This window comes from Equus quagga, chromosome 8 (genome assembly GCF_021613505.1).
Source record: "Equus quagga isolate Etosha38 chromosome 8, UCLA_HA_Equagga_1.0, whole genome shotgun sequence".
Classification (NCBI taxonomy): domain Eukaryota; kingdom Metazoa; phylum Chordata; class Mammalia; order Perissodactyla; family Equidae; genus Equus; species Equus quagga.
The window spans coordinates 98,762,347-98,789,287 of NC_060274.1; the positions used below are offsets into that span (position 1 = coordinate 98,762,347).

Sequence of the window (26,941 nt, forward strand, 5' to 3'; positions counted from 1 at the left end):
TCACAGCCCAGGAGAGGGAGACACAGCACACAATGCAGGGCCACATGGGAGTTGCACTCGGGAACAGAGTGAATAAGCAGAGGCTGGGGAAGCAAGCTTTGTAATATCAAGAGGATGGAGTTATCCCTGGTTCCCTAGGGGAGGGGACGTAATTAGTTTGTTTGAATAATTCCACAGGCTGGCAGGGAACTGAAGCCTGCTACTCAGGAATAAGCAGGAACTGTGCCCGTTCCCTGTGCTGAAGAGTGTTGTCTGGCTGGGGGACCTGGTCTGCAGGAGCAGAGTGGAGATGGGAACTTGCAGTTAGGGCTTTCAGGCCCTCCCAGTTTTCCCCAGATGTCAAGGCACACATAATACTGGGCCTTAGTTTTAGGCCTTATACCACAGATCTCAGTAGTACTAACTCTTTATCAAAGTATTTGCTAATGGTTATTGTACTAAATAATACATCAAGAAATTTTTAATACTGTAATTTGATCTTTTGCGTTTTCCTTTCTATGAGACCTTTTCTTCTGATAATTTGCAAAGTTTAAGATATTCTGCTGCGTACAGTTTTACCACAGTAGATAAAAGATGGCCAAATCACATACATGCAATGATGTGGAGGCATGAAAGACACGAGTTCTTGTTTGAAAGTCTGAATGGAGTGATGAGGCTGCAGTACTGTGTATGAGTGGGGTGAAAAAAAGAGTGGGTAGGTTATAAGAGCTAGAAAGTGGCAGAAAGAGTAAAAAGGTAAAAGCCATTATTTGAGTGCTTACTCTGTGCCAAGCATTTTTCTAAGCGTATTATCTCATTTACTGCAAGTGAGAAAACTGAATTTTATTTGCTTATGGTCATACAGGTAATAGACAGTGGAGCTGTAGTCTGAGTCCATTCAGTCTTATTTTAGTTTGTGCTGTTAACAATTACATTTTACAGGCTTCAGATATGGAAAAGCCTTGTATGTTATGCTAAGGACTTTGGACTTTATCTTATTGGCAGTGGGGAACCATTGGATGCTTTTAAGCAGAAAAAAATGTGATGAGAATTTGCACTGAAGTATATCAATCAGTGGCAGGGTGGAAAATGAATTTTAGGGAAAGATGAGACTAGAGGCAGGGCAACTATTGTAACAATCCAGAAACAAAGTGTTTGGGTTTGAATGGAATGGAATCAAAGAAAAGGGAATTGGATTTGAGCAAGAGAGACAAACACCCGTTCATCATATGACTGACTAGGAGAGAGGGAAAAATGTGGAATGATTTCTAAGTGATGCCAGTAATTAAGAACAGAAGGGAGTTGGGTTGGGGGAGATAGACTGAGGTATCTTTGAGGCATTTTGATGGAGATTTCTAATAAATAAGTTACACTTAGAAAAATAAATCTTGATCTTGAGAGAGGTTGTGATAGGAGGTATATAGATTTGAGAGCTATTGTTACGGGATGATTATAGATGCAGCAGAAGTAGATGAGATTACCCAGAGATTTCTTTTGTTCCCAACCTGTTTTCTGAACCATCATAGAAAGATTATGCTGTATTGGGAGGCTGCTCTATGAAAAGCCTTGGACTTCATCTGAAGACTTGGTTCAAATCCCAGTTCTGGATCTCTGTTTCTCCTTCATCAATAGAAGGTAATAACAGCTATCTCAGAGAGTAATTATAGATAATATCCTGTTTTATCTAACAGAGGCAAGAGTTTTAAAAAGTTAAGAAATGATATATTTCATCTCCCTTAATTTACCTATACAAAATGGTGGTTTATAGATGTTAAAAAAATCAGCACTTGAGTACAGATCATTTGTCTTAGCTGAGATAAAAACCCAGATCTTAAACTGCATGTTGCCCCCATACAGCTAGGAGGAAACTAGCGTTTTCCTCCTGTGTTGCTATCGCTGGTTTTTGAGGTGAGCGGAGTCAAACAGAGAGGGAAGGGATGGCTTCCAAGTGAGGAGAAAGGATGTCAGTATGTGGGAAGTGAATGCACTGCAAACAACACAGAAAGTGTGAGCATACGCCATCTTTGTGCCACTGTAGGGCATAAGGAAACTAACATGTAATGTGAAAATGTCTGTGTTCCAGAGCTGTTTTTAAGAATATTGGAACTATACTAATGCAAGTATACTTATTATCTACTACTATTACTGCTAATAATAATAGCCAGTATTATTTATTCACCCAAGTTTCACGTAGCTACTGAGTAGTGGAGATGAAAACCCAACCCAGTCAGTCTGGCTCCAGAGATCATGAACTGTACTGCTTCCTTATATTAGCATAAGTTTTTGTGGTTTTTTATTTTCCTTTTTTTTTTGAGGAAGATGAGCCCTGAGCTAACATCTGCCAATCCTCCTCTTTTCGCTGAGGAAGACTGGCCCTGAGCTAACATCTGTGCCCATCTTCCTCTGCTTTATATATGTAGTACGCCTACCACAGCATGGCTTGCCAGGTGGTGCCATGTCTGCACCTGGGATCCGAACCCTTGAACCCCGGGCCGCCAAAGCGGAACATGGAAACAACCGCTGCGCCACCGGGCTGGCCCAGTTTTTGTGGTTTTGACTGTAGGTTATTTGAAAATTATTTGAAAATTAACAACCTACATACAGAATTGCATCAGTGTTAATTCTAAGAATGTTCATTTCATTGAAAACACTACATTCTCAGACCATTCTAACAAAATGAGAGTTTATTTATGCTTATAGATTTATTCAACAGTTGAATCTACTGAGTGCAGAGGCAGCAGGGATCCTGCCTTGAAGGGAGATTGAATGTTTATTTGTTCAACAAATATTTGAGAGCCTGCCATTTGCTAGGCACTATTCTCAGCACTCAGATTCAGCAGCAGTATGTAGGCAAAAGTCTCTTCCCTTTCTGATTTTCTTTTTCTTTTTCCTCCGAATTTCTTTTTTTCCCCAGACTTAATTAATGCTAGACATTTGGGATTTTGGAAGCAGAGAAGATGGAAACTTAGCCAATTTTTTTAAGTAAGTTCAATAGGAGATTTTAATGTAATTTTCTGAAAACAGATTCTAACGTATTTGCCCATAACATGGTGAAGACAACTATAGTATATTTACAGGAATTTTGTTTTGTATTAAGTAACTCTTTCAGCTGTTATTTAAAAAAAAATTTTTTTTTAGTTCATAATAGTTTACATGAATGTGAAATTTCATTCGTACATTATTTCTTGACTGTCACCACATAATTGCTTCCCTTCACTCCCTGTGCCCACCCCCTATCTCCCTTCCCCTGGTAACCACTGAACTGTTTTCTTTGTCCATGTGTTTGTTCATATTCAACATATGAGTTAAATCATCTGGTGTTTGTCTTTCTCAGTCTGGCTTATTTCACTAAGCGTAATTCTCTCCAGGTCCATCCATGTTGTTGCAAATGGGATGCTTTTGTCTTTTTTATGGCTGAGTAGTATTCCATTGTGTCTGTGTGTGTGTGTGTGTGTGTGTGTATGTATATATATATATATATCTCCCATCTTATTTATCCAATCACCAGTCGGTGGGCACTTGGATTGGTTCCGTGTCTTGGCTATTGTGAATAGTGCTGCAGTGAACATAGAGCTGCATATGTTACTTTGGATTGTTGATTTCAAATTGTTGGGGTAGATACCCAGTAGTGGGATAGCTGGGTTGTATGGTACTTCTTTTTTTTTTTTTAAAGGGAAGATTAGCCCTGAGCTAACTGCTGCCAATCCTCCTCTTTTTGCTGAGGAATACTGGCCCTGAGCTAACATCCATGCCCATCTTCCTCTACTTTATATGTGGGATGCCTTCCACAGCATGGTGTACCAAGCGGTGCCATGTCCGCACCCAGGATCCGAACTGGTGAACCCCAGGCTGCCAAAGTGGAACGTGCGCACTTAACCGCTGCGCCACTGGGCCGGCCCCAGGATAGCATCTCTTATTGCTGCCTACTGTTATTGTTGAATATTCAGAAATTCCTTGAGGAAGTTACATTCTTGTGATTATTACCTGAATGATGACTGCTAAATTCTGTTAGACACTTTTCAGAAGGCTTTTTGGAATTTATTAAAATGTGTAACTTGTTTTATCATATCCCTGGCTGAATAAAGAAGTAACTCGTATTTTAAAAATAGTACTGAATATACAAGACACTTTTTCTTTTTTCTTTTGTTTATTTATTTTGCTCCAGTGGGGAAAAGAAGTACATTTTAACAGATACTATTGGGATGTTTTATTTATCCATACGATAATGTAATAAATGGATCTCCATCCCACATCACACACAGAAATTAGTCCCTGGTGGATTAAAGACCTAAATGCAAAAAGCAAAACTTTAAAGTTAGAAAAAATATAGGAGAAAATCCCCACAACCTCAGGGTAGAGAAGGAATTTTTTTTTCCTACTCTCTAAATACTTTAGTGTGTTTAGGACTTTCTCTTACATGAGCACAGTACAATTATCAAAATCAAGAAATTAAACATTGTTGCAACACTATTATCTACTCTACAGACTCTGTTCACGTTTCACCAGTTGCTTCTCCAGGATCCAATTCAGGATCACACTGAATTTTGTTGTACTGTCTCTTTGATCTTTAATATGGAACAGTTTCTCAGCAGTGTTTGTCTTTCATGACCTTAATGCTTCTGAAGAATACAGACTAGTTATTTTGTAGACTCTCAATTTCGGTTTGTTTCGCCATTTCCTCATGATTAGATTCAGCCTGTGAATTTTGGGCACAGAAGTGATGTTGTGTCCTCAGTGTATCCTATTAGGAGGCACGTGCTGTCAGTTTTTCCTGTTACTTCTGATAACTTTGATCATTTGGCAAAGGTAGTGGGTGGCAGGTTTCCTCGATGTAAAATTACTATTAATCCCTTTGTAATTAAATATCATGTGGAAAGATACTTTCAGACCATGTAAATAGTGGGTAAAAGTGTGGTGAAACGACAGTAGGATATTTACATGGTCCTGTTGTTTTGCATACTTTTACCCGCTAATTTTGGCATCCATTGATGACTTTTGCCTGCAGCAGTTACTGTGGTGGTCACCCAAGGTGATTTTCTAATCATTGGTTCTTCATTTATTAGTCGAAATTCTACCGTAATGAAGAGCTTTCCCTTTTCCCTCATTTGTTCATTCATTTCTTTATGTTAATAAGGACTCGTGGATTCTTATTTTATTCTGTTACTATTCATTACTATCATTATTTAATTTGTTGCTTAAATTGTAGAATGCTTTTTGTTTTACAAAAAAAGAGAAGAAAGCCCATAAGAAAACTGCAGAAAAAAAGTTTGACAGTGAGTAAGTACTTTTATGTCATCTCAGACACTTGGTGGGCAGAAGTTGTTTTTCCCTGGGGTTTATGTATGCTAACATTTTTGACATTCTTTTGAGTACGCTACTTTATCTTCTGTATAAGTAATTTCATAGTCAATTGTGGTATATATTTTATACAAAATGATGTTTGGAAGGGCCAGCCTGGTGGCGTAGTTGTTAAGTTCATGCGCTTCACTTCAGCAGCCAGGGGTTCACATGTTTGGACCCAGCCCAGACCTACCACAGCTAGTCAAGCCGTGCTGTGGCGGCATCCCACATAAAATAGAGAAAGATTGGCAGAGGTGTTAGCTCAGCGACAGTCTTCCTCAAGCAAAAAGAGAAAGTTTGGCAACAGATGTTAGCTCAGGGCCAATCTTCCTCACAAAAACAAAAAGACAAAAAAACCAAAAAACAAAAAAAATTGATGTTTGGATCCAAGAGAAAGAAAAGAAAAAATGTAGCTCTTTCAGTTTTTAAGCTCAGGTTAATACCTTAAGCTCTACATTAGTAGGTTAACTTTTTTAAACTGTACTTCTTGGTGCTATTTTTCTGGGATATGCCTGTCAGCTGCTAATAGCATACACTACGTAGCATAGATAAGAGTTACTCTCTCATATAGGCATAGCTTCCCAACAAAACCAAGGCGCCTCCCCCCGAAAATCTAGAATTGCAGCTTAGGAATACAATAAAAGTAAGAATTCTTGCCTGAATCTGACCCCAATTTAGAGGGGCTTCACTTTGAATAAAATCACATGGAGGAAGATGGTGGTTAATGCAGAAGATTTAGCAGTGGGCCCAGGAATGTATCTATTCATTCACTGGGCTCTTCCAACAAAGCTGTACTATTCACAGGGGTAAATAAAGTATAGCTCCGTGTGTACTAGAGAAACTTTGAGGAAATATGTTTTCGATTATTTTAGATCTATTCTGCTCTTGGGACCTCTTCTTGTTAACTTGTACGACCTTTTTTCTTTCTTGGATTTAGAAGTGGGCTAGAATAAATAATTTTTTTTTTCTTTAAAGATTTTATTTTTTCCTTTTTCTCCAGAACCAAAGCCCCCCAGTACATAGTTGTATATTCTTCGTTGTGGGTCCTTCTAGTTGTGGCATGTGGGATGCTGCCTCAGCGTGGTTTGATGAGCAGTGCCATGTCCACGCCCAGGATTCGAACCAACGAAACACTGGGCCGCTTGCAGCGGAGCACGCGAACTTAACCACTCGGCCACGGGGCCAGCCCCTAGAATAAATAATTTTTTAAATTAAAAAAGAAGTTAGGAAGGATGGATGTAGGGAAATGTTGAGGCTATAGCAGTGTTTAAATACTGTGATAATTGAACGATTTCTTAGGAAGACAGTCAAGCCTTTACTGTGACAGACAACGCTTGCTTTGTTGTAGCACCTGAGAAATCAAAAAATCAGATCCTCCTTCTTTGGTGAAATTCACAAAAACCAGATTAAAATAGTTTATGCATACCTGGTATAATCCAAGTGGTGTTTTGGGTTCTCAGCCAGACAGCTCTCATGCCCTCTCAACCCTTGGTGGTACTTCTTTGACCCAGCAGTCACTTAGATATTGTGAGCAGTTCGTTGACTCCTTTTGGTTACTGTATACATGTAGTGCGATAGCAAGGGGAAATAAGTCTATAGGATAAAAATAAAGGTCATTTTTGCTTTCTTGGTGAAAACACAAAATAGAACTGACTAAAATTCTAAATGGCATCTCTCTTTTTTGGAAACAGCTAAAATTTTTAAAGCTCAACAGCTAGTTAATTGTATCACTGAATATGCTGGTTATGTATTTATACACACACACACACTGCTTACTATCAGTACTTTAATTTTGCCAGCTTTATAGGCAGTGTATGAATCATTTGGAGTGTTAAAAACAATTACCTCAAAATTCTGAAAGCTTTCAAAAGAAATATTTGATAAATTCATCAGCAGATTATCAGGGGTTTTTTGTGGTAGTAATTAAGACTTGGTTTTAAATGCTTTCTAACAACTTCTTACCTTAATAGAAGGGAGAAGGGCACAGAAGGGAATGAAGGACGTGAAGATATTTACATAATCATAATAGATTCCAGTGTATATTTATCTTGCACTGTCTGCCATACTCCACTCTTGCCTGTTTAAAATTAATTATTTTTTTGTATTTTGCCTTTTCATTTGAATGGTACCTTTAAACATTTTAGAAGAAAATAATTTTGAAAACTCATATATATAAAAGTACCCCCTTGGGTTTCTTTTGATGACTTTCAACACCTGTATAGATTCATGTAACCACTATCAAAATCTAGATATAGCACAGTTCCATTACCCAAAAAAAACTCCCTCATTTTCTTCTTTTTCCTCTTTTCTCACTTTGTATTCACACCCTTCCCCATCCCTCCTCCCAGGAGCTAGCAACCATTTATCTGTTCTCCATTGCTATAATATTCTTTATTTGAGAATGTCACATATGTGGAATCATGCATTATTACTGTGTAACCTTTTGAGACTGGTTTCCTTCTTTCAGAATAAGGCTTTTGAGATTCATCCAAGTTGTGTGTATTCACAATAATTTGTTCCTTTTTGTTGCTGAGTAGTAGTCTATCACGTAGAAACCCCATCATTTATTTATCCCTTCACTCATTTGTGGATGTTTGAGTTGCAGGTTGTTTCCGGTTTTGAGCAGTTATGAGTAGATTTGTGTGAACCTAGGTTTGCATTTCTCTAGGGTAGATACCTGAAAGTGGGATTGTTGTGTCATGTGGTGTGTGCTTAACTTTATAAGAAATTGCCAAACGGTTTTCCATCCTGGTTGTACCATTTTGCATTGCCACAGCAATATGTGAGAGCTCCAGTTCTGTGTCCTTATTAGCACTTGGTATTATCAGTCTTTTTTATTTTAGCCATTCTGTTAGGTATATAGTAGTATTTCATGACTTCAGTGTTCATTTCCCTAATGATCAATGGTATTGTACATCCTTTTGTGCATTTATCTGTCCTCTGTATATCCTCTTTGGTGAAGTGTCTGTTCAAGTCTTTTGCTTACTGTTGTCTTACTATTAATAGTGTTGAGAGTATATATTCTGGATACAAATCTTTTGTCAGATATGTGATTTGCTAATATTTTCTCCAGTTTGTAGCTTGTCTCTTTATTCTCTTAACAGTGTCTTTAACAGAGCAAAACTTTTTAATTTCAATGAAGTTCAGTTTATCTATTTTTTTAATGCATCATGGTTTTAGTATCATATCTTAAGAATTTTTTGCCTAACCCCAGGTTGTGCTGCCTTTAAAAATTTTTTAAGTTCCATATTTTACATTTAGAGCTATGATCCATTTTGAGGTAGTTTTTGAATAAGGTGTGAGGTTTAGATTGCGGTTCATTTTTTTTGCTCATGGATATCTAATTGTTCAAATAGCATTTGTTGAAAGGATATCGTTTCTCCATGGAATTGCCTTTGCACCTTCTCAGAAGTCTTTGGGCCATATATATTTATATGGGTATGTTTTTGGACTCTCAGTTCTGTTCCATTGGTTATCTGTCCCTTCACTGGTACCACCCTATCTTGATGACTATAGCTTTATATTACATCTTCAAATCAGATAGTGTGAATTCTCCAATTTTGTTCTTTTTCAAAATTGTTTTTGCAATTCTAGTTCATTTGCCTTTATTACTTTCATTTACTATTAAGGGTGTGAAATAGAATATATTTCATTCCTTCTCTTCTTTCATAACCACAATGTTTTTTTTAAATACCATGGTGTGTGTTCATGGTGATTTTGGGCATCAGAGTGATTTTTTTGATCTTGCTTGCATTTAGGGGGAGGGGATGTTAATACATGACCAAAATAATCTGCATTCATTGCATTCTTCAAACATAGGAAAACAATAATATAGAAAGGATATCAGTGTTAGAATCAGCTTGTTGATGTGTATCCAAAAAATCCTGCTAGGATTTTCATTGAGCCTCCATTGAATCTGTAGAATAGTTTGGGGAAAATTATTATATTTACAGTATTGGGTCGTCCCATCCCTGAACATAAAATCTCTCTTTATTTATTTAGCTCTTCTTTGATTTCTTTTCACCAGTATTTTGTGTAGTTTTCAGCATACTAGCCCTGCTCATATTTTATTAGATTTATACATAAGTATTCTATAGGTGGGTTTTGGGGTTTTGTGTTTTATTTTTTTCTTTATTTATCTTTTTTGAGGAAGATTAGCCCTGAGCTAACATCTGCAGCCAATCCTCCTCTTTTTGCTGAGGAAGACTGGCCCTGAGGTAACATCTGTGCCCATCTTCCTCTACTTTATATATGTGGGACGCCTACCACAGCATGGCTTGCAAAGTGGTGCCATGTCTGCACCCAGGATCTGAACTGGCGAACCCTGGGCTGCTGAAGCAGAACATGCAAGCACTTAACTGCTGCACCACCAGGCCGGCCCCTTTTTTTTTGTTTTAGATCTTTGATGATTTTTCATTGTAAACAATCATGTTGTCTGCAAATAGAAAGTCTTATTTTATTTATGAAATGCCTTTCATTTCTTTTTCTTACCTTACTGCACTAAGACCTCAGCTTAGGTCTTAGTGGTGAGAACAGACATTCTTGTCTTGTTCCTGATTTTAGAGGGAAAGCATTCAGTCTTTGACCATTAAGGATGATGTTAGCTGTAGGCATTTGGAGCTATTTTTTGTCAGATTAAAGACATTCTCTTCTTAGTTTGCTAAGAGTTGTTATCATGTTTGGTTGTCGAATGTTATCAAATTTTTCTGCATCTATTGAGACGATCCAAGGTTTTTCATCTTTAATCAGTTGATATTGTGAATTCCTGTCGCTGATTTTCAAATATCAAAACAGCCCTACATTTCCAGGATAAACCCCACTTGGTCTTGGTGTGTTATCTATATATTGCTGGATTCAATTTGTTAATTTTTTTTTAAAGATTTTATTTATTTCTTTTCCTTTTTCTCCCCAAAGCCCCCCGTACATAGTTGTATATTCTTCGCTATAGGTCCTTCTAGTTGTGGTATGTGGGACGCTGCCTCAGCGTGGTTTGATGAGCAGTGCCATGTCCGCGCCCAGGATTCGAACCAGCGAAACACTGGACCGCCTGCAGCGGAGTGCGCAGACTTAACCACTCGGCCATGGGGCCAGCCCCTCAATTCGTTAATATTTTATTGAGGATTTTTGCTTCTGTGTTCATGAGAGATTTTGAGTGTTTCTTGTAATACTTTACTCTTTGGTATAGGATGATGCTGTTATCTTAAAATTAGTTGAAAAGTGTTCACTTCTGTTTTCTGGAATAATTTGTGTAGAAGTGATATCATTTCTTCCTTAAATGTTTGGTGTAAGAAAACCGATAGTTTTATTTGGTGGAAGGCTTTTAACAACAAATGCAATTTCTTAATAAATCCAGGACTGTTGAGGTTATCTATTTCTTCTTGAGTGAACTTTGGTTTTTGTGTCTTTCAAGGAATTTGTTTCACTTGAGTTGTTGCTATTGACATTTTAGATATCAAAAAAGTTTATATTGAGGCAGTCGTTCCATGGCTACGCTATCACATTCTGCCATGTTCCTCTTTTGGTGGGAGAGTTTTACCCATTCTACTAGAACTGTTTTCAATCTGAGAAGCAGTATAATATAGTGAATAAAAGTGTAGATTCAGGAATCAGACTGACAGTTACTGAACCTCTTCTGCTTCAGTTGCCTCATCTAAAAAATGTGCAAATATAATAGTAACTACTTCATAGGGTTGTTGTGAAGAGTAAATGACATAATCCATGTAAAGTGCTTGGTAAACACTAGTTTAAATAATCTCATTTTTGTTATATCTTCATCATTATTATCTCTCAGTGGTATCCAGCAACAAGCATAGATTTTGCCTCAAGCTTTGAGTAATCCAGACTACAGAGAGTTTCTTTTCGTTTTAAATTGACATTTTCTAAAAATCTTTTTAAGGCCATGTCACATATGTGGCCTCTAACTGGAAACATCTTCATTATAGCTGTATATACCTCTTTTTCAGCTCTCTTCTCTGAAAACCATGTGTGTACTTAGATGCATGCACACACACATAACATATATACACAAACAGACATAACTGTTTCCTTTTTGTTCCATTATTTTTAGTTTCCACATCAGAGCAATGACAGGGCTAGTAATAAAGTGGGAAATATGAAAATAAGTCAAGGCTTTTGTTTTTGCTAACAGTGGTTCCTTAATTCAGCAAATAGTTGGAGATGTATTAAAAATCACCTGAAAAGCTTGTTTAATAGTGTTTCCTGGGCCTCATTTCCAGTCTTAATTCATTCGGTCAGGATGGGGCCCATGAAGGTGCATTTCTGACAAGGTCACTGATGCTGCTTCTGCTTGTTCAAGGAGTACACGTGCAGGAACACTCCCTCAGCGTCATCAGAGGTTATTGTGTAGTTGTTGGAACACTGCTATAAACACTCAAGAATTCTTCACTAAACTATAATATTGGGCATTTCACTTAACCTCTCAGATATACTTTCATTAGTGATTAATCTCTTTATCAAACATAGCCTTTATTCTCCTAAAATATGCCTGTCAGTACACCTGTTGAGATTTTATCTCTTACTTATCTTTCAATTAAAATGTCTTAAGATCCATCCAGTAAGGTCTCATGTTAAAAAAAACTATAATGTAGACCTTTCTTCCCCTCTTTCTTTCTACATTTTTCACTGATTTGTGACTTTATAGACATAAATATATCTTTTCTTCATTGTACCTAAATGCATATTATTTCTTTACACATACAAATTTTCTTGATTGATAATTCTTTTCCATTTTAGTTTAAAAGAAAAATTTGCTTATAAGAAAATGTTTCTATGTTGGCAGCTGTGAATCCTTAAATGCATTAATTGTATATTTAATATACATTCAGCCTATACATTGTGATTATAGTAAATGATTAAAACAGTAATAACTTAAGATGTTTGAGTGAAGAAGAGTCACTGTCTTTAAAATCCTCTCAAACCATTTTCAGTAGAACTTTGAAGTAGTATAATTTTGCATGTTTTTTGGTTATTTTAGCAGAGGCCTGTACTATGGAACATTTATATCTTCCTTTCTATTTTAGGTGCGTATAGCAGCAAAATTCATCATTCATGCCCCTCCTGGAGAATTTAATGAGGTGTTTAATGGTGAGTATTTAATTCATAACACTAAGGCTTGATATATCAAGCACTCCTTTTTTAAAGAATAAATTACATAACCAAAATAACTAAGCTAAGGGGAGTATGCAGGAAAATCTGGATTTTGTAATAGCTAGAATATAATGTATTTATGATATATATGATAATTGTGTTTGAGTAAATTAACCTTCTTGAAAGAATAATATTGTGTAACAAGACAAAATTTTAACTATTTTTTTGGAATTGTGACATGAATTTTTGTATTTCTTTTCAAGAAAAACCTACCAGATTAATATGAACAGCCAAAAAAGGTGGAAAAAACATTGTTTCACCATACTCAGAAGATGACAGCACATGTAAAAATTTGTTATTTAAATTATGTCTCATAAATTAATTCACAGTATGCCTTTCTTTAAACCTCACTGGCAGGCATTTTTTTTTTTTTTAAGATTTTATTTTTTTCCTTTTTCTCCCCAAAGCCCCCTGGTACATAGTTGTATATTCTTCGTTGTGGGTCCTTCTAGTTGTGGTATGTGGGACGCTGCCTCAGCGTGGTTTGGTGAGCAGTGCCATGTCCGCGCCCAGGACTCGAACCAACGAAACACTGGGCCGCCGGCAGCGGAGCGCGCGAACCCAACCACTCGGCCACGGGGCCAGCCCCGCATTTTTATAATTATAATTATTCACTCATAGACCAGAAATTTAAACTTTTATACAGTCTCCTGTTTGCTGTAAAAACTGTAACAATAGCTTCTCTTTAACAGTAAGAATGACATGGTTAAAACAGTCGCCAGGAAGATGGCCTGTGGTGATGTTTTTATAAAACTTTTCTTAAGTAGTTTTAAGAATAAACCACCAGAAGTACTTTAAATGTGTTATTTCTACTTCAAATGTATTTATTTTTTTACCTTTACCATGTCTTAAATTAAAACTAATTTACACAGGACTCTTTTAATTTCATTTTTCATAACCTTTTACTCCAGAGTAAACTATTTAAACAGGTTTTTAAGAAGTTTAGGCACTCATTTTCATTCAAAGTGTAAGATATAATGGAATCTCACCTCAGAAAAGATTAGATTTGAAAGTCAAAAAAATGAGGCAAAATTGTATAAAGTGAAAATCACCCTTGAAAATCCCTTAAATCGTTCACAAACTATAATATATGATTTAGTACGTACAGTTACATATGGTAATTCTTATGTATTTAAGTATTTAACACTGAGCTACACTTAGAGGAAGAATGGCAAGTCTACATTGTATAAAATCTAGAATAAAATAATTCTGCCTTTTTAGGTAAATATAAAATCTCAAGTAGTGAATTGGGAAGTTGGGGAGAATTCAAACATATTTGTGCTTCCTGCACGGTTTAACTTCTGTTTTAATATTCAGCCTCTGTAACCTAACTGTGTTAACACACTTGATGGTTGGGGCATTAAAGAATAGAGAGTCTCCTTTCCTTAGGCTTGTAAGTTGGCTTGTAACTTAACTTGCTGATGGTGAAACTGCACTGATGTCAGTGGCCCCCAAACTCCTGTACGGTTCATAGAGCCAAGAATAAATTATAATTCTAAGAAAAGTTTTTCGCTTTCTGTTCTACCCTGAATTAAATGCCCTACAAATTTGTTGACCAGAAAAGTCCTAAAAGAATGTCTGAGCCCTAGAAATTGCTTTTCTAAGTCTCACTGGAAATCGATGTTGAAGTGTTAGGTTCTGTGTTGAGGTATATAAAATTGGGCATTCAGGATGACCCTTTCAGTAGGCCTGGGGTGGAGAGTGAACTGTGGAGTAGAAGTGGGATATGAGTTTTAAACTGAGAAAAGGGTATTTGAATTAAAAAGGAATTCAATATTTGGGGGTAATCGCATATGAATTTGATTATTTTCGCTGCTATTTTAGTTAATAACATTGACATCATAATGATTTCAAGAGAAGCCACAAATTTTAGAATTTTGTTGTTAGTGCTGTTGAGTTGTTCTGTCTCCTAGGATCCTGTGTACAGGAGAGCTGAACCCTGCCCATTCTTTTTGCATCATACTCTCTCTCTCATCTTCGGGCTTTATCAGATAAGATTCCCTTGCTATTCATAGGGATTTCGTGGGCTTTTTTCCTAAAGTGGGTGGACAGGTCCTTCTTTCCTAGTTTGTCTAGTCTGGAAGCTCTGCTGAAATCTGTCCACCATGGGTGACCCTGCTGGTATTTGAAATACTGATGGCACAGCTTTCAGCATTACAACACCACCCAGCCGCCAATGGGTAGTGTGATCCTGACCGGGAAATGAACCCTGGCAGCAGCAATGAGAGCGCCAAATCTTAACCACTAGACCACCAGAGCTGGCAATTTTAGAATTGCAAAGTCGTAAAATCTTGTCAGTTGAGTGGTTCCCAAATGCTCTCCTAGACTGGCTACGTTAGAATCATTGAAACATAGATTTTTGGTCTTCATTCTTAGAAAACTGATTTGGTAGATCTAGGCTAGAGCTCTGAAATATATACCCTTTTTTTTTTTTAAAGCCTCCCACTCACCACCTTATAGTTCTGATGTGTAGCCTGTCTTGGAACCACAGCCTAATCTGTTCTTAAGAGTAGTAGTTTATTTTATTCAAATTCTTCTCTGTCTTTCTATTTGTTCTACTGTACTCTGCTTATGATAAAAGAATGAACTTTTTTTTCATAGTAAAGCTAACTGGATCAACTAGATCCTGCTTTTAAATTATTTTTCCATTTAGAACTGGAAAAGATAGACTACCATGCAAGACCACTCACTGTGCAATACCACTCACTGTTAATGATTGTGTTTCAAATATTAAAGTGAAAGAATCATATTTATCAAATAGAACTTACCAGTTTGCTTTGTGAGTTAGGGATAACTATAATTGTAAATGTATTCTTTAAAATAATTTTTTACATAGAAGCTTCCATTGTTTAAAATCAGTTAATTTAGAAATCAAATTAGTATTATTTTAGTGGTCACAAAAGAGATTGTTTTTTAAATTGGGGCCTACTACTGAAAACAGGTGTGTAAATAGACAATATTTTTTCTTTTGGAATAGTTTTATTATTTGTAAAAGTGATTTATAGTCATTCTAAAATTTTCAAAGTGCAAAAAAGAACCTAAAAATCACACAAAATTCTACCCTCTAGTTCTCCACTGTTTGAATGAAATACTTCCAACATCTCTCAGTTTAGACACATATATCTAACTTTATATAACTAGGATAATACTGTACATGCTGAGTTTTCCTCCTCTTGTTTATTTTATTATGAATGTATTTCCATGTTGATAAATACATGTCTACATTATTTTTAATGGCAGCCCAGTTTTATACTTGTTATAAGGACTAGAGTCTGTTTGTATCATATTTAACCTGTTTCTTGATAGCAGATGCTTAGGTTATTTGTATTATTTTCATTTCATGAAAAAGATAGGATACATTGTTGTATGTACTTTATGATAGCAACTGTATAAAATATTCAGATGCCTAGGAAAAATAATGAAGGAAAATATACTAAGACTAGAATAGAATTTTTTGTTTTTTGGAAATTATGTGATTTCTTTTTCCTTTACAAAGTGCTTGGATTTTCTAATAAAAATTTGTTTGAACATGAGCTGTGTGAGGACAGAAATGCCTCCATCTGTACTCTGTTCACAAGCTGTTTCTTGTTTGATCACTTTTTCTATAGAGCAAATTTATTTGAAGCTGATGATAGTATTGTCAACTAAGAGACAATAGTGCTAAATCTTTTATAGATCTTATCACACTATCTTTTTGGTATAGTTTATCTCCACTTTACTTCTTTGGAGATACAATACAGTCTGCCTGCATTGACTATTAAGGGTATAAATAGTGTGTTTTTCTATTTCCTTCTCTGTCCCATTTCCTAACCAAAATCTTTTTTTTCTTTTCATTAACACCATGGTGTGTTTTGTGGTTATTTTGATCATCAGAGTGGTATTTTGATCTTGCGTACATGTGGTGGGGAGGTTTTAATACATGACCAAAATAACCTGCATTCATTACATAGAAATTTCAAACATAGAAAAATAGTAATGTAGAAAACATAATATTTGTTTTGCAGATGTTCGGTTACTGCTCAATAATGATAATCTTCTCAGGGAAGGAGCAGCCCAGTAAGTATTATATTATATAATACTTATTATATATTAAGGTGGCATGGGAAAAAATGTTTAAAATGCCTGAAATAGATATTTGCACATCAAGTTCAAATATGTATAATTATCTATATGTCCTAGGCTAGAGGAGAAATATTTTTGATCACAGAGTGACATATGGACACAATTATAACATGAAATTCTCTATTCATTGTGTGTGTTTGGCAGTGGCTTATATGGTCAATACAGTCATGCACCACATAATGACGTTTCGGTCAACAATAAACCACATACGCAATGGTGATCCCATAAGATTAGTACCATATAGCCTAGGTGTGTGGTAGGCTATATCATCTAGGATTGTCTAAGTACACTCTGATGTTCACACAAGGATGAAATCGCCTAATGATGCATTTCTCAGAATGTCTCCCTGTCATTAAGTGACACATGACTGTTCTTTACTCATATGAGAGTATGGAGAGAGGCTTTATTCTTGAACCCATCTCGTCACCATTTCCTAGTTCAGACTCAGCAGTTCTAACATGGACGTTTGCCTAAGGATAGCCTAATTGCTGTTTCTGGCTCTAGTTGTTCCACTTCCCAATTGTCAAACTAATCTTCTTTAGAAGTAATTCTAGGTTCTCCTTTCTCTAAAAGTCTCTGTGATTCTGCTTTGCCTCCCAAGTGAAGTAACTATTGCGTCATTCAGCCTCTTTTAGTTCAATACAGTAAATATAACCCAACACCTGCTATGTGCCAGGCATTGAGCTTGGCTCTCTCTGTGACTTTGGACCTAATCTGTCTTCTCATTTGTTTTGCTCATCCTAGTCCCTCTAATTGAAATATTCATTTCTTCCCAACCCCCTAATTTCTACAAGACCAGAGAGCCTACCCATTATTTCAGGGCCATTTCTCAGTATCATATCCATTCTGGAATCACTCCTTATTCTCTTTTCTTCTTACCCTTGCCTTAACAGAATGTGATTAAAAATGTATATATATTCTCCATGGTGCTTTATTGATTATTCTCTTATGGTACTTTCTACTTTGTGTTACGGGTATCTTTATTATCTCTCCTACTCTGCTGTAAACCCTTTGATCATAGTATCTATCTGATGACTCTTTCCATCTCACAGCACCTGCTCTATCTCCTCGAATGTTGTATGCTAAATATATACTTGAATAATTTGTTATATAGCTTACAGATGGCTAACCTTTACTTTCAAGGTTTTGAATGAAAAGATCAATTATATTTACTGATTTAATTTTCTTTTGCTAAACATTAAAAGCTGGATATCACTCATCAGTTTTTAAAATAGCCATATCTATATAATATGTATAATTAATATATTAAGATCAATAATGGGGAATTATAATTTTGTTTAACTTGCCATGTGCAGTATAGGAGACTTTTATCGACAAATGAATCGTTTGTGATTTTTTAAGCCCATTAAATATGTAATTTTAAGTAATTGGCCTTTTTCTTTTTTAGTGCATTTGCACAGTATAACTTGGACCAGTTCACTCCAGTAAAAATTGAAGGTTATGAAGATCAGGTATGTTTTACATAAACACAAGCTCTGGCTGTTCTTTATCTCATTTATAATGGTTGATGTATCCTGTAAGAATTATGAAGTGGTGTGTTTAAAGATAAAAAAGTGTTCATTTTAATCATAGCCAGTTATGGGCTACTTCATTTCTTTTGTTGAGACCAATAATACTATTAGCAGAAAGTCCCTTTTGGAAGTATTCGAATGTAATTCTTTTAAGATTTTAGAAAATAATTGCTTTAAATCTACTTTCTTGTTTTTTATAGGGAAAAATCAATCCTATATTAATCCAAAATCTAAAATATATGTTAGTAAGATTTATATCATAATTTGGTTGCTCTGGAATTCTACAGTGCTTCGTGTGAGTAACTTAGCATTTAGTAAATATTAAATCTTTTCTTTCCAAAGTGCAAGTTAGAATTGCTAAGCTAAGCTAAGCTAAGAAAAGCCACAAAAAGTTACTTACGTTCTTATTTTTTATTTTTTTGGTTTAGAGTTATAAATAATTGAACACTATTAATTCGTGTTGTGTTTACATGAAACACAATTTATATAAAAAATATGAAAAAGGAACTAGTAGGTAGAGCATAAAAAAGTGGTAACAATTAGTTCTTAGTGGCTAATTATATCAAATTTGCATTTGACATTATTCATTATGTAATATGTAGTCTTGTAGTTACAGGGGAAAGAGACTAGACAGAAGATGACTTGTAACTGAAGGGAAAACATAAGCTTATATATATAGATATGCATGTGTGTATACGCATGTATATATAAAGCTTTATAATTTTTTGTTTTGTGAATCTCCTAAATTTATTTTCTTTCTCTCTTGGGAGATTTGGGTTTTTTGAATTTTTTTTTTAATGTTATAAGCAATGCTGTATTGAACATCTCTGTACCTCTGGGCACATTGACTGTTGTTTTCTTAAGATAAATCAGTCCCTAAAAAGAAGATTCGCTGGCTCCAGGAAATACATCTTTAAAAAATGTTAGATAGCTTCCAAATTCATTTTACAAACCTAGTATAATTTTAATACTTAATAAAGATAAAAGAAAAAACACAAACTCTACACTAATCTTACATATGACTATAGATTTAAAAACTTTAAATAGGTATTAGCAAGTAGAATCTAGAAATATATTAAAAGAATAATATGCCAAGAGTAAAATAGACTTTATTACAGGAATGCAAGAGTGGTACCCTGTAAGGCAATATATCGGTCTTATCTATTAACCAACAAATCAAAGAGAAAAACCTTATGATACATCAGTTGGCAGTGAAAAGGGACTTGAAAATCCAGCAGCCAGTCCTCATTACAAAAACCTTAAATAAAATAGGGATAGAAGAGAGGTTCTTAACTATAATGGACTGTTTAACAAAAAGTAATAGTAAGTATCATAAACTACAAACACTAAAGTAATTTTACTTAGAAAATTAGCCAAGTATGTCTACTAATCACCATTATCGTTTATCATAAATGAAGGTGTAGAAAATAAGAAAAGAGAACGAGAACTTTTAAAGCTTTGGAAAAGAAGAGAAAACTCTTGGGTGATATGATTATATCTTTAGAAATACTGAGAGAGACTAGTAAAATTAACCTCCCAACCGAAAAAACCTACTAGACTTAGAATAATTTTGTGAGATGGCTGAATTTAAGGTAAGTATACAAAACTCGTTAACTTTTCTCTATCACAGCAAGTAAGTAAACTAGAAACAGTTGGAGTGGGAGGAGTTCCATCTTAAAATAGTGGTAAAACTAAACATTAACCTGGGAATAACCTTACCGAGAAAGGCATAGGATTGTGAAGAAAATGGCTATTGTCTTCGTAAAACACATAAAACAGGATCTGAACGATGAAAAGGCATACCACATTCCATTTTAAGGTAGAAAGTTAAATTATTTAAAAATTAAAATATGGGGCTGGCCCAATGGCCGAGTGGTTGAGTTCCTGTGCTCTGCTTTGGCGGCCCAGGGTTTTGCTGGTTCAGATCCTGGGCGTGGACATGGCACCACTCATCAGGCCATGCTGAGGTGGCGTCCTACATGCCACAACTAGAAGGACCCACAACTAAAATATCCAACTATGTACTGGGGGACTTTGGGAAGAAGAAGGAAAAAACTAAAAATTAAAAAATTAAAATATGAATTTAATGCAATTTGATTAGAATCCTGATAGTTTTTTTAATTGGTCAAAATTTTTGTAAAGTTTATGTGAAAAAATACATGCTTGAAAAAAACCAAGAAAAATGTAAGAACAATAAGAATAGTGAGAGAGAAAATTACCTTACTAAATAGCAGAAGATGCTTATAACCAATGTAAAGTCAAATCAGGTGGTATTGTATAGAGTAGGCAATAGATCAGTAGAGCAGCGTATAGAACCAGAATTTAGTCCCAAAGAGTAAAAATTTTTATACAGGACAAGGTTATAATTTAGACAGACATATAATAAAAGATAGTGGCACAACTGGTTTCTATCAAGAAGAAAGTTAAGTTAGACCTCTCTCTCATACAATATACAGAAATAAATTTCAGGTGGATTAAAAATTTGTAAAGTGACTAAAATTGTAGGAGAAGAGTGTACATGTACAATATAAGGGCAGGGGAGACCATCTGAAATAAGACTGGAAACCCTGAAATTGTAAAAGAAAAGATGGACATTTTACTATATAATAATTGTTTTAACTGTTGAATGAAAAGATACCTTAAACAAGGGACTCTCATAAATTAATAAGAAAAAAAAAAAACCCAGATGAAAAATATTAAAGGGCATTTGTTCATAGAAGAGTAAATGGACCACAAACGTGAAAAGATATTTAGGTCTGTCAGTAGAGAAATATAATTAAAGTAATGAGATCTATTTTATACCCATCAGACTGAAAAAAGAGCTATGTGCCTACTGATGGTAGTAACGTGAAGGGAAGCCTATCTCATATATTGTTTATAGAAATGTGGATTGTCACAGCCATTTTTTGGAAAGCACTCTAATTATGTGTTAAAAATTAAAATTAAAAAATATGTAGGCCCTTTACCTAACATCCCCACTGCTGGGAATCTGTCAAAGAGAAATAGAAGCATCCAATGGAAATATAAACATGAGTATGTTAAAATATATGTACAATAGTACTTAATTCAACATTTTTAATATGCCCATCCCTCCCCTCAAAAGAAAACAGCATGGAGGGCCTGGCCCCGTGGCCGAGTGGTTGAGCTCGCGCGCTCCCCTGCAGGTGGCCAAGTGTTTCATTGGTTCAAATCCTGGGCGCGGACATGGCACTGCTCATCAAACCACACTGAGGCAGCGTCCCACATGCCACAACTAGAAGGACCCACAACCAAGAATATACAACTATGTACCAGGGGGCTTTGGGGAGAAAAAGGAAAAAAATTTTAAAATCTTTAAAAAAAAAAGAAAGCCTGGAAATAAAGAGAGAGTCCATCAATAGCAGAATGGCAGTATAAATTAGGTTATGTCCACATTATGGGATATTGTGCAACCAGTAAAAAGAATTGTGAGGGGCCGACCCAGTGGCACAACAGTTAAGTGCACACGTTCCGCTTCAGCGGCCCGCGGTTCGCTGGTTCGGATCCTGGGTATGGACATGGCACCACTTGGCAAGCCATGCTGTGGTAGGCGTCCTACATAGAAAGTAGAGGAAGATGAGCATGGAAGTTAGCTTAGGGCCAGTTTTCCTCAGCAAAAAGAGGAGGATTGGCAGCAGTTAGCTAAGGGCTAATCTTCCTCAAAAAAAAAAAATCTAAAAAAGAATTGTGAGAGTTATACCAGTTGACCTTGAAGGATTTCCATAAGGTATTGTTGAAAAAAGCCAGATGCAGAAAAATGTGTGTGCCTGTGCATTTTGGTTCCAGTCTTGTAAAACAGTGACTGAAAAAACCCTGTATGTGTGTATGTATATGTAGATGTGTATATATTTATCTGTGTAGGATAATATGACTCAAAACAATTCAGAGGGATACATCCTGTGTTTGCATGATTTACATCAGAGGGCTGGGGAAGTCCTGACATAGGTAAGCAGTCAAAAGATTGGGAGAGTTGCTAGAGAAGGAAACAGAGGGAAATTTTAAAAATAAAGCACAAATGTTAAATTTACACATGTATAATTTAAATGTACATAAATGAATAGTATTTTTAAAAATTTAGAAGTCAATTGAAAACAACTGTCCGTGATTAGCTTATAAAACCAAGAAGCAGGCTCTTTATAGCAGATGAGATTGTGGGCCCAGGAGCAATGTAGGACACACTGAAGAGGATTCTCACTGGACTGAAACCTTTCTTGTAACCATCCTCATTGAAGGTTGTTACCAGTTCCTTAGTGTTGAGGAACTGAAGACTGATAGTACAAATAGTAAATTGTTCATAGTTCCCCAAAAATAATACAAAACAAAACAAACTACAGTAGCATATTAGAAGATGCCGTTTTTTTCACCTGATAGCTGGAAACTGTATTAGGAGAAAATAAGATCCACTTATCTAAACTGGATGAGAGTAGCCTTCATTGTCTTTATAGCCTACTCATTTGAAGTATTATAGTTGTGCCATATGGTTAAACCAGTTACTTGGGGTAGAGTTACTCTGTGGTTTTAAGGAAATGGCTTAAGTCAATGTATATTAATATATATCAGTACTTAAATGCTATTTTAAATACTTTTTCTTTCCCAAAATTCATTGCATCATTGAAGGTATTGATAACAGAACATGGTGACTTGGGAAATGGAAAGTTTTTGGATCCAAAAAACAGAATCTGTTTCAAATTTGATCACTTAAGAAAGGAAGCAACTGATCCAAGACCGTATGAAGCAGAAAATGCAGTTGAATCATGGAGAACTTCAGTAGAAACTGCTTTGCGAGCTTACGTAAAAGAACATTATCCGAATGGGGTCTGCACTGTAAGTCTCAATGTGGACATTTTTTTCTTTTGTCTTATGTAAATATGACAGTGTTTTTATGATCTCCTGAAATTTATAGTAACTTATAGAACTGACACTTTATAACTTGGCATTCTTTATTTTCTTGAAGTAAATACTTCTAAGAATGTTTACTATTTTTTTTCAGGAAACTCTAAATAGTAGATGTATTATGCTATATATATATATATATGATGTGGAAAAATGTTTGTACCTTGAATTAAAGTAGGAATTCTCATACATTGATTAGAGGCGCATGCTATGATGAGACTGTTTAATCTTATGTTCATGCCTCATCTCAGTAAGTTTAGATCAAACTTCTTTTCATTAAGTTACAAGATCTTAGAGGAAATAAAATTATTTAGAAGTGGAATCATATCCTCATGTGTCTTATAATCAAATTTCTTATGTTGTTAAATGTGGTTCTTTCATAGATTTAACCTATTTTTATGTTTTCAGGGTAAAATATGGTAGAAAACAGGAGTGCTTTTTTTTTCTTTTCATAAAATTCTTTCTACTCCAATAGGCCTTTTACTCCCCCACAGTGTGTGCTTCTGTGATCTTCTCCATAGCCAAAGTGATCATTTGAAATGCAAATCAGATCAAAATCCCCTGCTTGAAATCCTTCAGAGATTTCCCTTTGCACTTAGAGTCCAGGCTTCTGAACATGGCTTTCAAGGCCCTATGGACCTGGCCTTTGCCTACCTCTCCAACCTAAGGTGGCCATTCATCCTGGTTTATACCTGCTGTCCCAATAATTATTAATATTACCAATAGCACCCCATTTCACTCTCAGAAGTTTCCTAGTTAGGACAACAATTCATATGCTCCCCTTAAGTATCTGGCTCTTAATACTTATTTGAGAAATATAGCAACATAACCTAGAATACTTTACAAGGTCTTTGAATTATGACCTTATTGATTAGGATTACTTTGGAGGAATAACTCAAGAATTTGGTGGTTAGGTTGAGTTAGAGAGTCCTCGTTTGTTTCTGGGGGATTGAAAGTCACAAATTATTTATCACTTTTAAAGCAGTGGGTAAGAGGTGAAATAATATTATCATACCATCACATGCGTTCTCCTAATGACCTTTCTCAGTTATAAGTAAATAGCATTCTCACCTCTATCCTAGTACTTTTTAAAATGACTAGAGAAATGGCAACCCCTAAGATTGTGGCATAAACAGAGATAATCACAATATAGGTCCAATTTTTATTTGCATGAAAACAGCCAGGTTGATATCTATATATTTAAAATAAATTATCGACACATTTTATGATTCTTGTGTTTGGAATGAAAAGTATGGTGTATCTAGGATGTTTATGAATATTTTAGAGTACAAATAGTTTTACTCAATAAATTGTGCTTTATTAATTGTGAGCTCTTTTTTGCTCCACCTTAGAGCCTGTGATTAGGTGTATATACTTGAGTACTTGTTGAGCTCTTTATTGGAATTCTTTAAATGTTTTTGCCAAAGTGCTATACAAATTTTCAGTATTTTATAGATGTTTAAAGTTGGTTATTCTGTGGCCTTAAATTCACTTTTGTGTTTGTGTTTTGCCAATAAGGTATATGGTAAAAAAATAGATGGACAGCAAACCATTATTGCATGCATAGAAAGCCATCAGTTCCAAGCAAAAAACTTCTGGTAAGTTAAAATTTTGTGTATTGGGGCATTTTGACATTGTTTATGTTCTTTGTAGTTCTTGCTTTATTGATTGGACGTATACCTTGTTTGTGTGTGATTGGTTAAGAGCAATCTAAACATAATATAGAACCTCACCTTTTGATGTAAGAAAGGTATCTGGTCCATATCAGCCTAATCATTTAAAGGTAGCAGTAAATCCACTGACAAGCAGTGAAGAGCGTGGGAGAGTGTCAAGTGTTTTTAGAGACTAGCAAGCAGCATCATAAGGGAACATGTGTGCCTGTGAGCAGACCAGTTGGCAGGCCCATATGTTCGTTCTGAGAAGGGCTTGTTCCTGAGTGAGACTTAGATGGGGGAGGAGGACTGAGGTAATTGTGAAGTGAGGAATGATGCTTTACTGTATATGAACTTTGGGGGCTCTGAACTAGATGTTTTCATGTGGATTGCCTTGTGCTTGGTTGGCCAACGTGAGGCGGTAGTGACAGGTTTTATACAGCGAGGCAAATTACAATCATGCCTTATAATTTTGTGTATAAATCATTTGATTATTCCTTGAAGAAATCCAGCCACCCAAAGCATTGACTTGCTCTATTAATCTTGGACCTTTGACAAGTTGTTGGGCCTTTTTATTCTTAGACAAGACTGTTTTCTGAGATAGCTCTTGTTATAAAATTCTGAGGCTGTTTGAAGACTTTGTAAGTTCAGAATTGAATGAAATCTTTATCCCTGTTTTTTTGTTTATGCATGCTAAGGTTATCAGAGTAAGTGTGGTCATAATTTAAGTATATTTATCTTTGACTTGTTAGCCAAGTTGGTTGGTGGTGCTATTGAGGGTAAAGTAACAAGTATCAGTAATTCTTATAGACTAGTTTGGTCTGTGGCCCAAGGTTGCTGCACTACTTAACCATCTCAGAAATAAATGCAAAGTTAACCAAGAATGTTTGCAGGAATGCAGATCCATTATCACTGAAGGAAAATCAATTTCATGTGTAAACATATGGCTTAATGACAAGCTACAGTTTCCTAGAGATTCTGGAGTACAAAGTTACTTTTATAGACTTAATGTAAATGTAGTTTCTCCACTTTAGGCTTAAAAACTTGTTGCATTAATCTGCCGGTATCCTAAAGAAATAAATCTTCACAAAATCACAATTAATTTATACGATTTGTGCCAGGATATGTATAATAAAATCAATCTTGTTGAGATTGAAGTGCAGGAAAATTCTTGTTACTGTTTTACTTTAAAATGTGTTGAAGAGGGGCTGGCCCCATGGCCGAATGATTCAAGTTCCATGTGCTCTGCTTCGGTGGCCAAGGGACGCAGGTTCAGATCCTGGGCATGGACATATTCCACTCACCAGCCATGCTGTGGAGCCACCCCACATCCAAAAAGTAGAGGAAGGTTGGCACAGATGTTAGGTCAGGGCTAATCCTCAAGCCAACAAAAAAAAAAAAAGAGGAAGATTGGCAACGGATGTTAGCTCAGTACAAATCTTCCTCACCAAAAAAAGCAAACCAGAACATAAAAATTTGTATTGGAGATGTTAGTGTAAATTTACTAATTAGTTTCCAAAATACAATTTATTTGAGCTTTAGCGTATGTAAAATGAAGATGATATCTGCCCTTGATTTTTCTGTTCTCACTATTTTGCTTTACATATGTGAATATTTTTTTCTAAACTACCACTATGAACGTTATATCATTAAAGTTGAAAATGACTTCCAGATTTTTGGAAAAGATAAATTTTATATGACGTTCCAAAGTGCTAAGCATCACATATCACAATAATCTTGATAAAATATAAATATTTTGGTACAAAGAAATGTACTTCAGGTTACCTGAAATACAGATAGAATAAAAATCAGAAGATACTAGTCATGGACATTTCTTAGATTTCACTAGAGCCGTTCTCTTCTTGGTCTCTACTATTTCCCTAACGTCTAGAAGTTGAATAAACACACGTTTGTTTTTGGTTTTTTTTCAAGGAAGATTAGCCCTGAACTAACATCTGCCCATCCTCCTCTTTTTTCTGAGGAAGACTGGCCCTGAGCTAACATCCATGCCCACCTTCCTCTACTTTCTATGTGGCACGCCTACCACAGCATGGCTTGCCACAGGGTGCCATGTCTGCACCCAGGATCCGAACCAGCGAACCCCAGACTGCCAAAGTGGAAGATGTGCACTTAACTGCTGCGCCACTGGGCCGGCCCAGAAACACACATTTGTAATTACAGCATTAATAGAAGAGAAGGGAAGAATGTAATTAAAGGCTAGGATGTCTTGACTGTTTA

At 35.7% G+C, this 26,941-nt stretch overlaps 1 protein-coding gene and 1 long non-coding RNA gene across 2 annotated transcripts in view; both read left to right on the forward strand.

Moving 5' to 3' along the window:
- Window positions 1–26,941, forward strand: part of CAPZA2 (capping actin protein of muscle Z-line subunit alpha 2) — a 57,909-nt gene that overhangs the window by 22,415 nt on the left and 8,553 nt on the right. The window contains exons 2-6 of the mRNA XM_046669980.1: window positions 12,360–12,423; window positions 16,491–16,542; window positions 18,017–18,080; window positions 22,776–22,982; window positions 24,570–24,649. Of these exons, the coding sequence (XP_046525936.1) occupies window positions 12,360–12,423; window positions 16,491–16,542; window positions 18,017–18,080; window positions 22,776–22,982; window positions 24,570–24,649 (467 nt within the window). The remainder of the gene's footprint in view (window positions 1–12,359; window positions 12,424–16,490; window positions 16,543–18,016; window positions 18,081–22,775; window positions 22,983–24,569; window positions 24,650–26,941) is intronic.
- Window positions 1,408–5,240, forward strand: LOC124243896 (uncharacterized). Its single transcript, XR_006889800.1, has 3 exons — window positions 1,408–1,614; window positions 2,894–2,961; window positions 5,186–5,240. It is a non-coding gene; the product is annotated as an uncharacterized LOC124243896 (long non-coding RNA).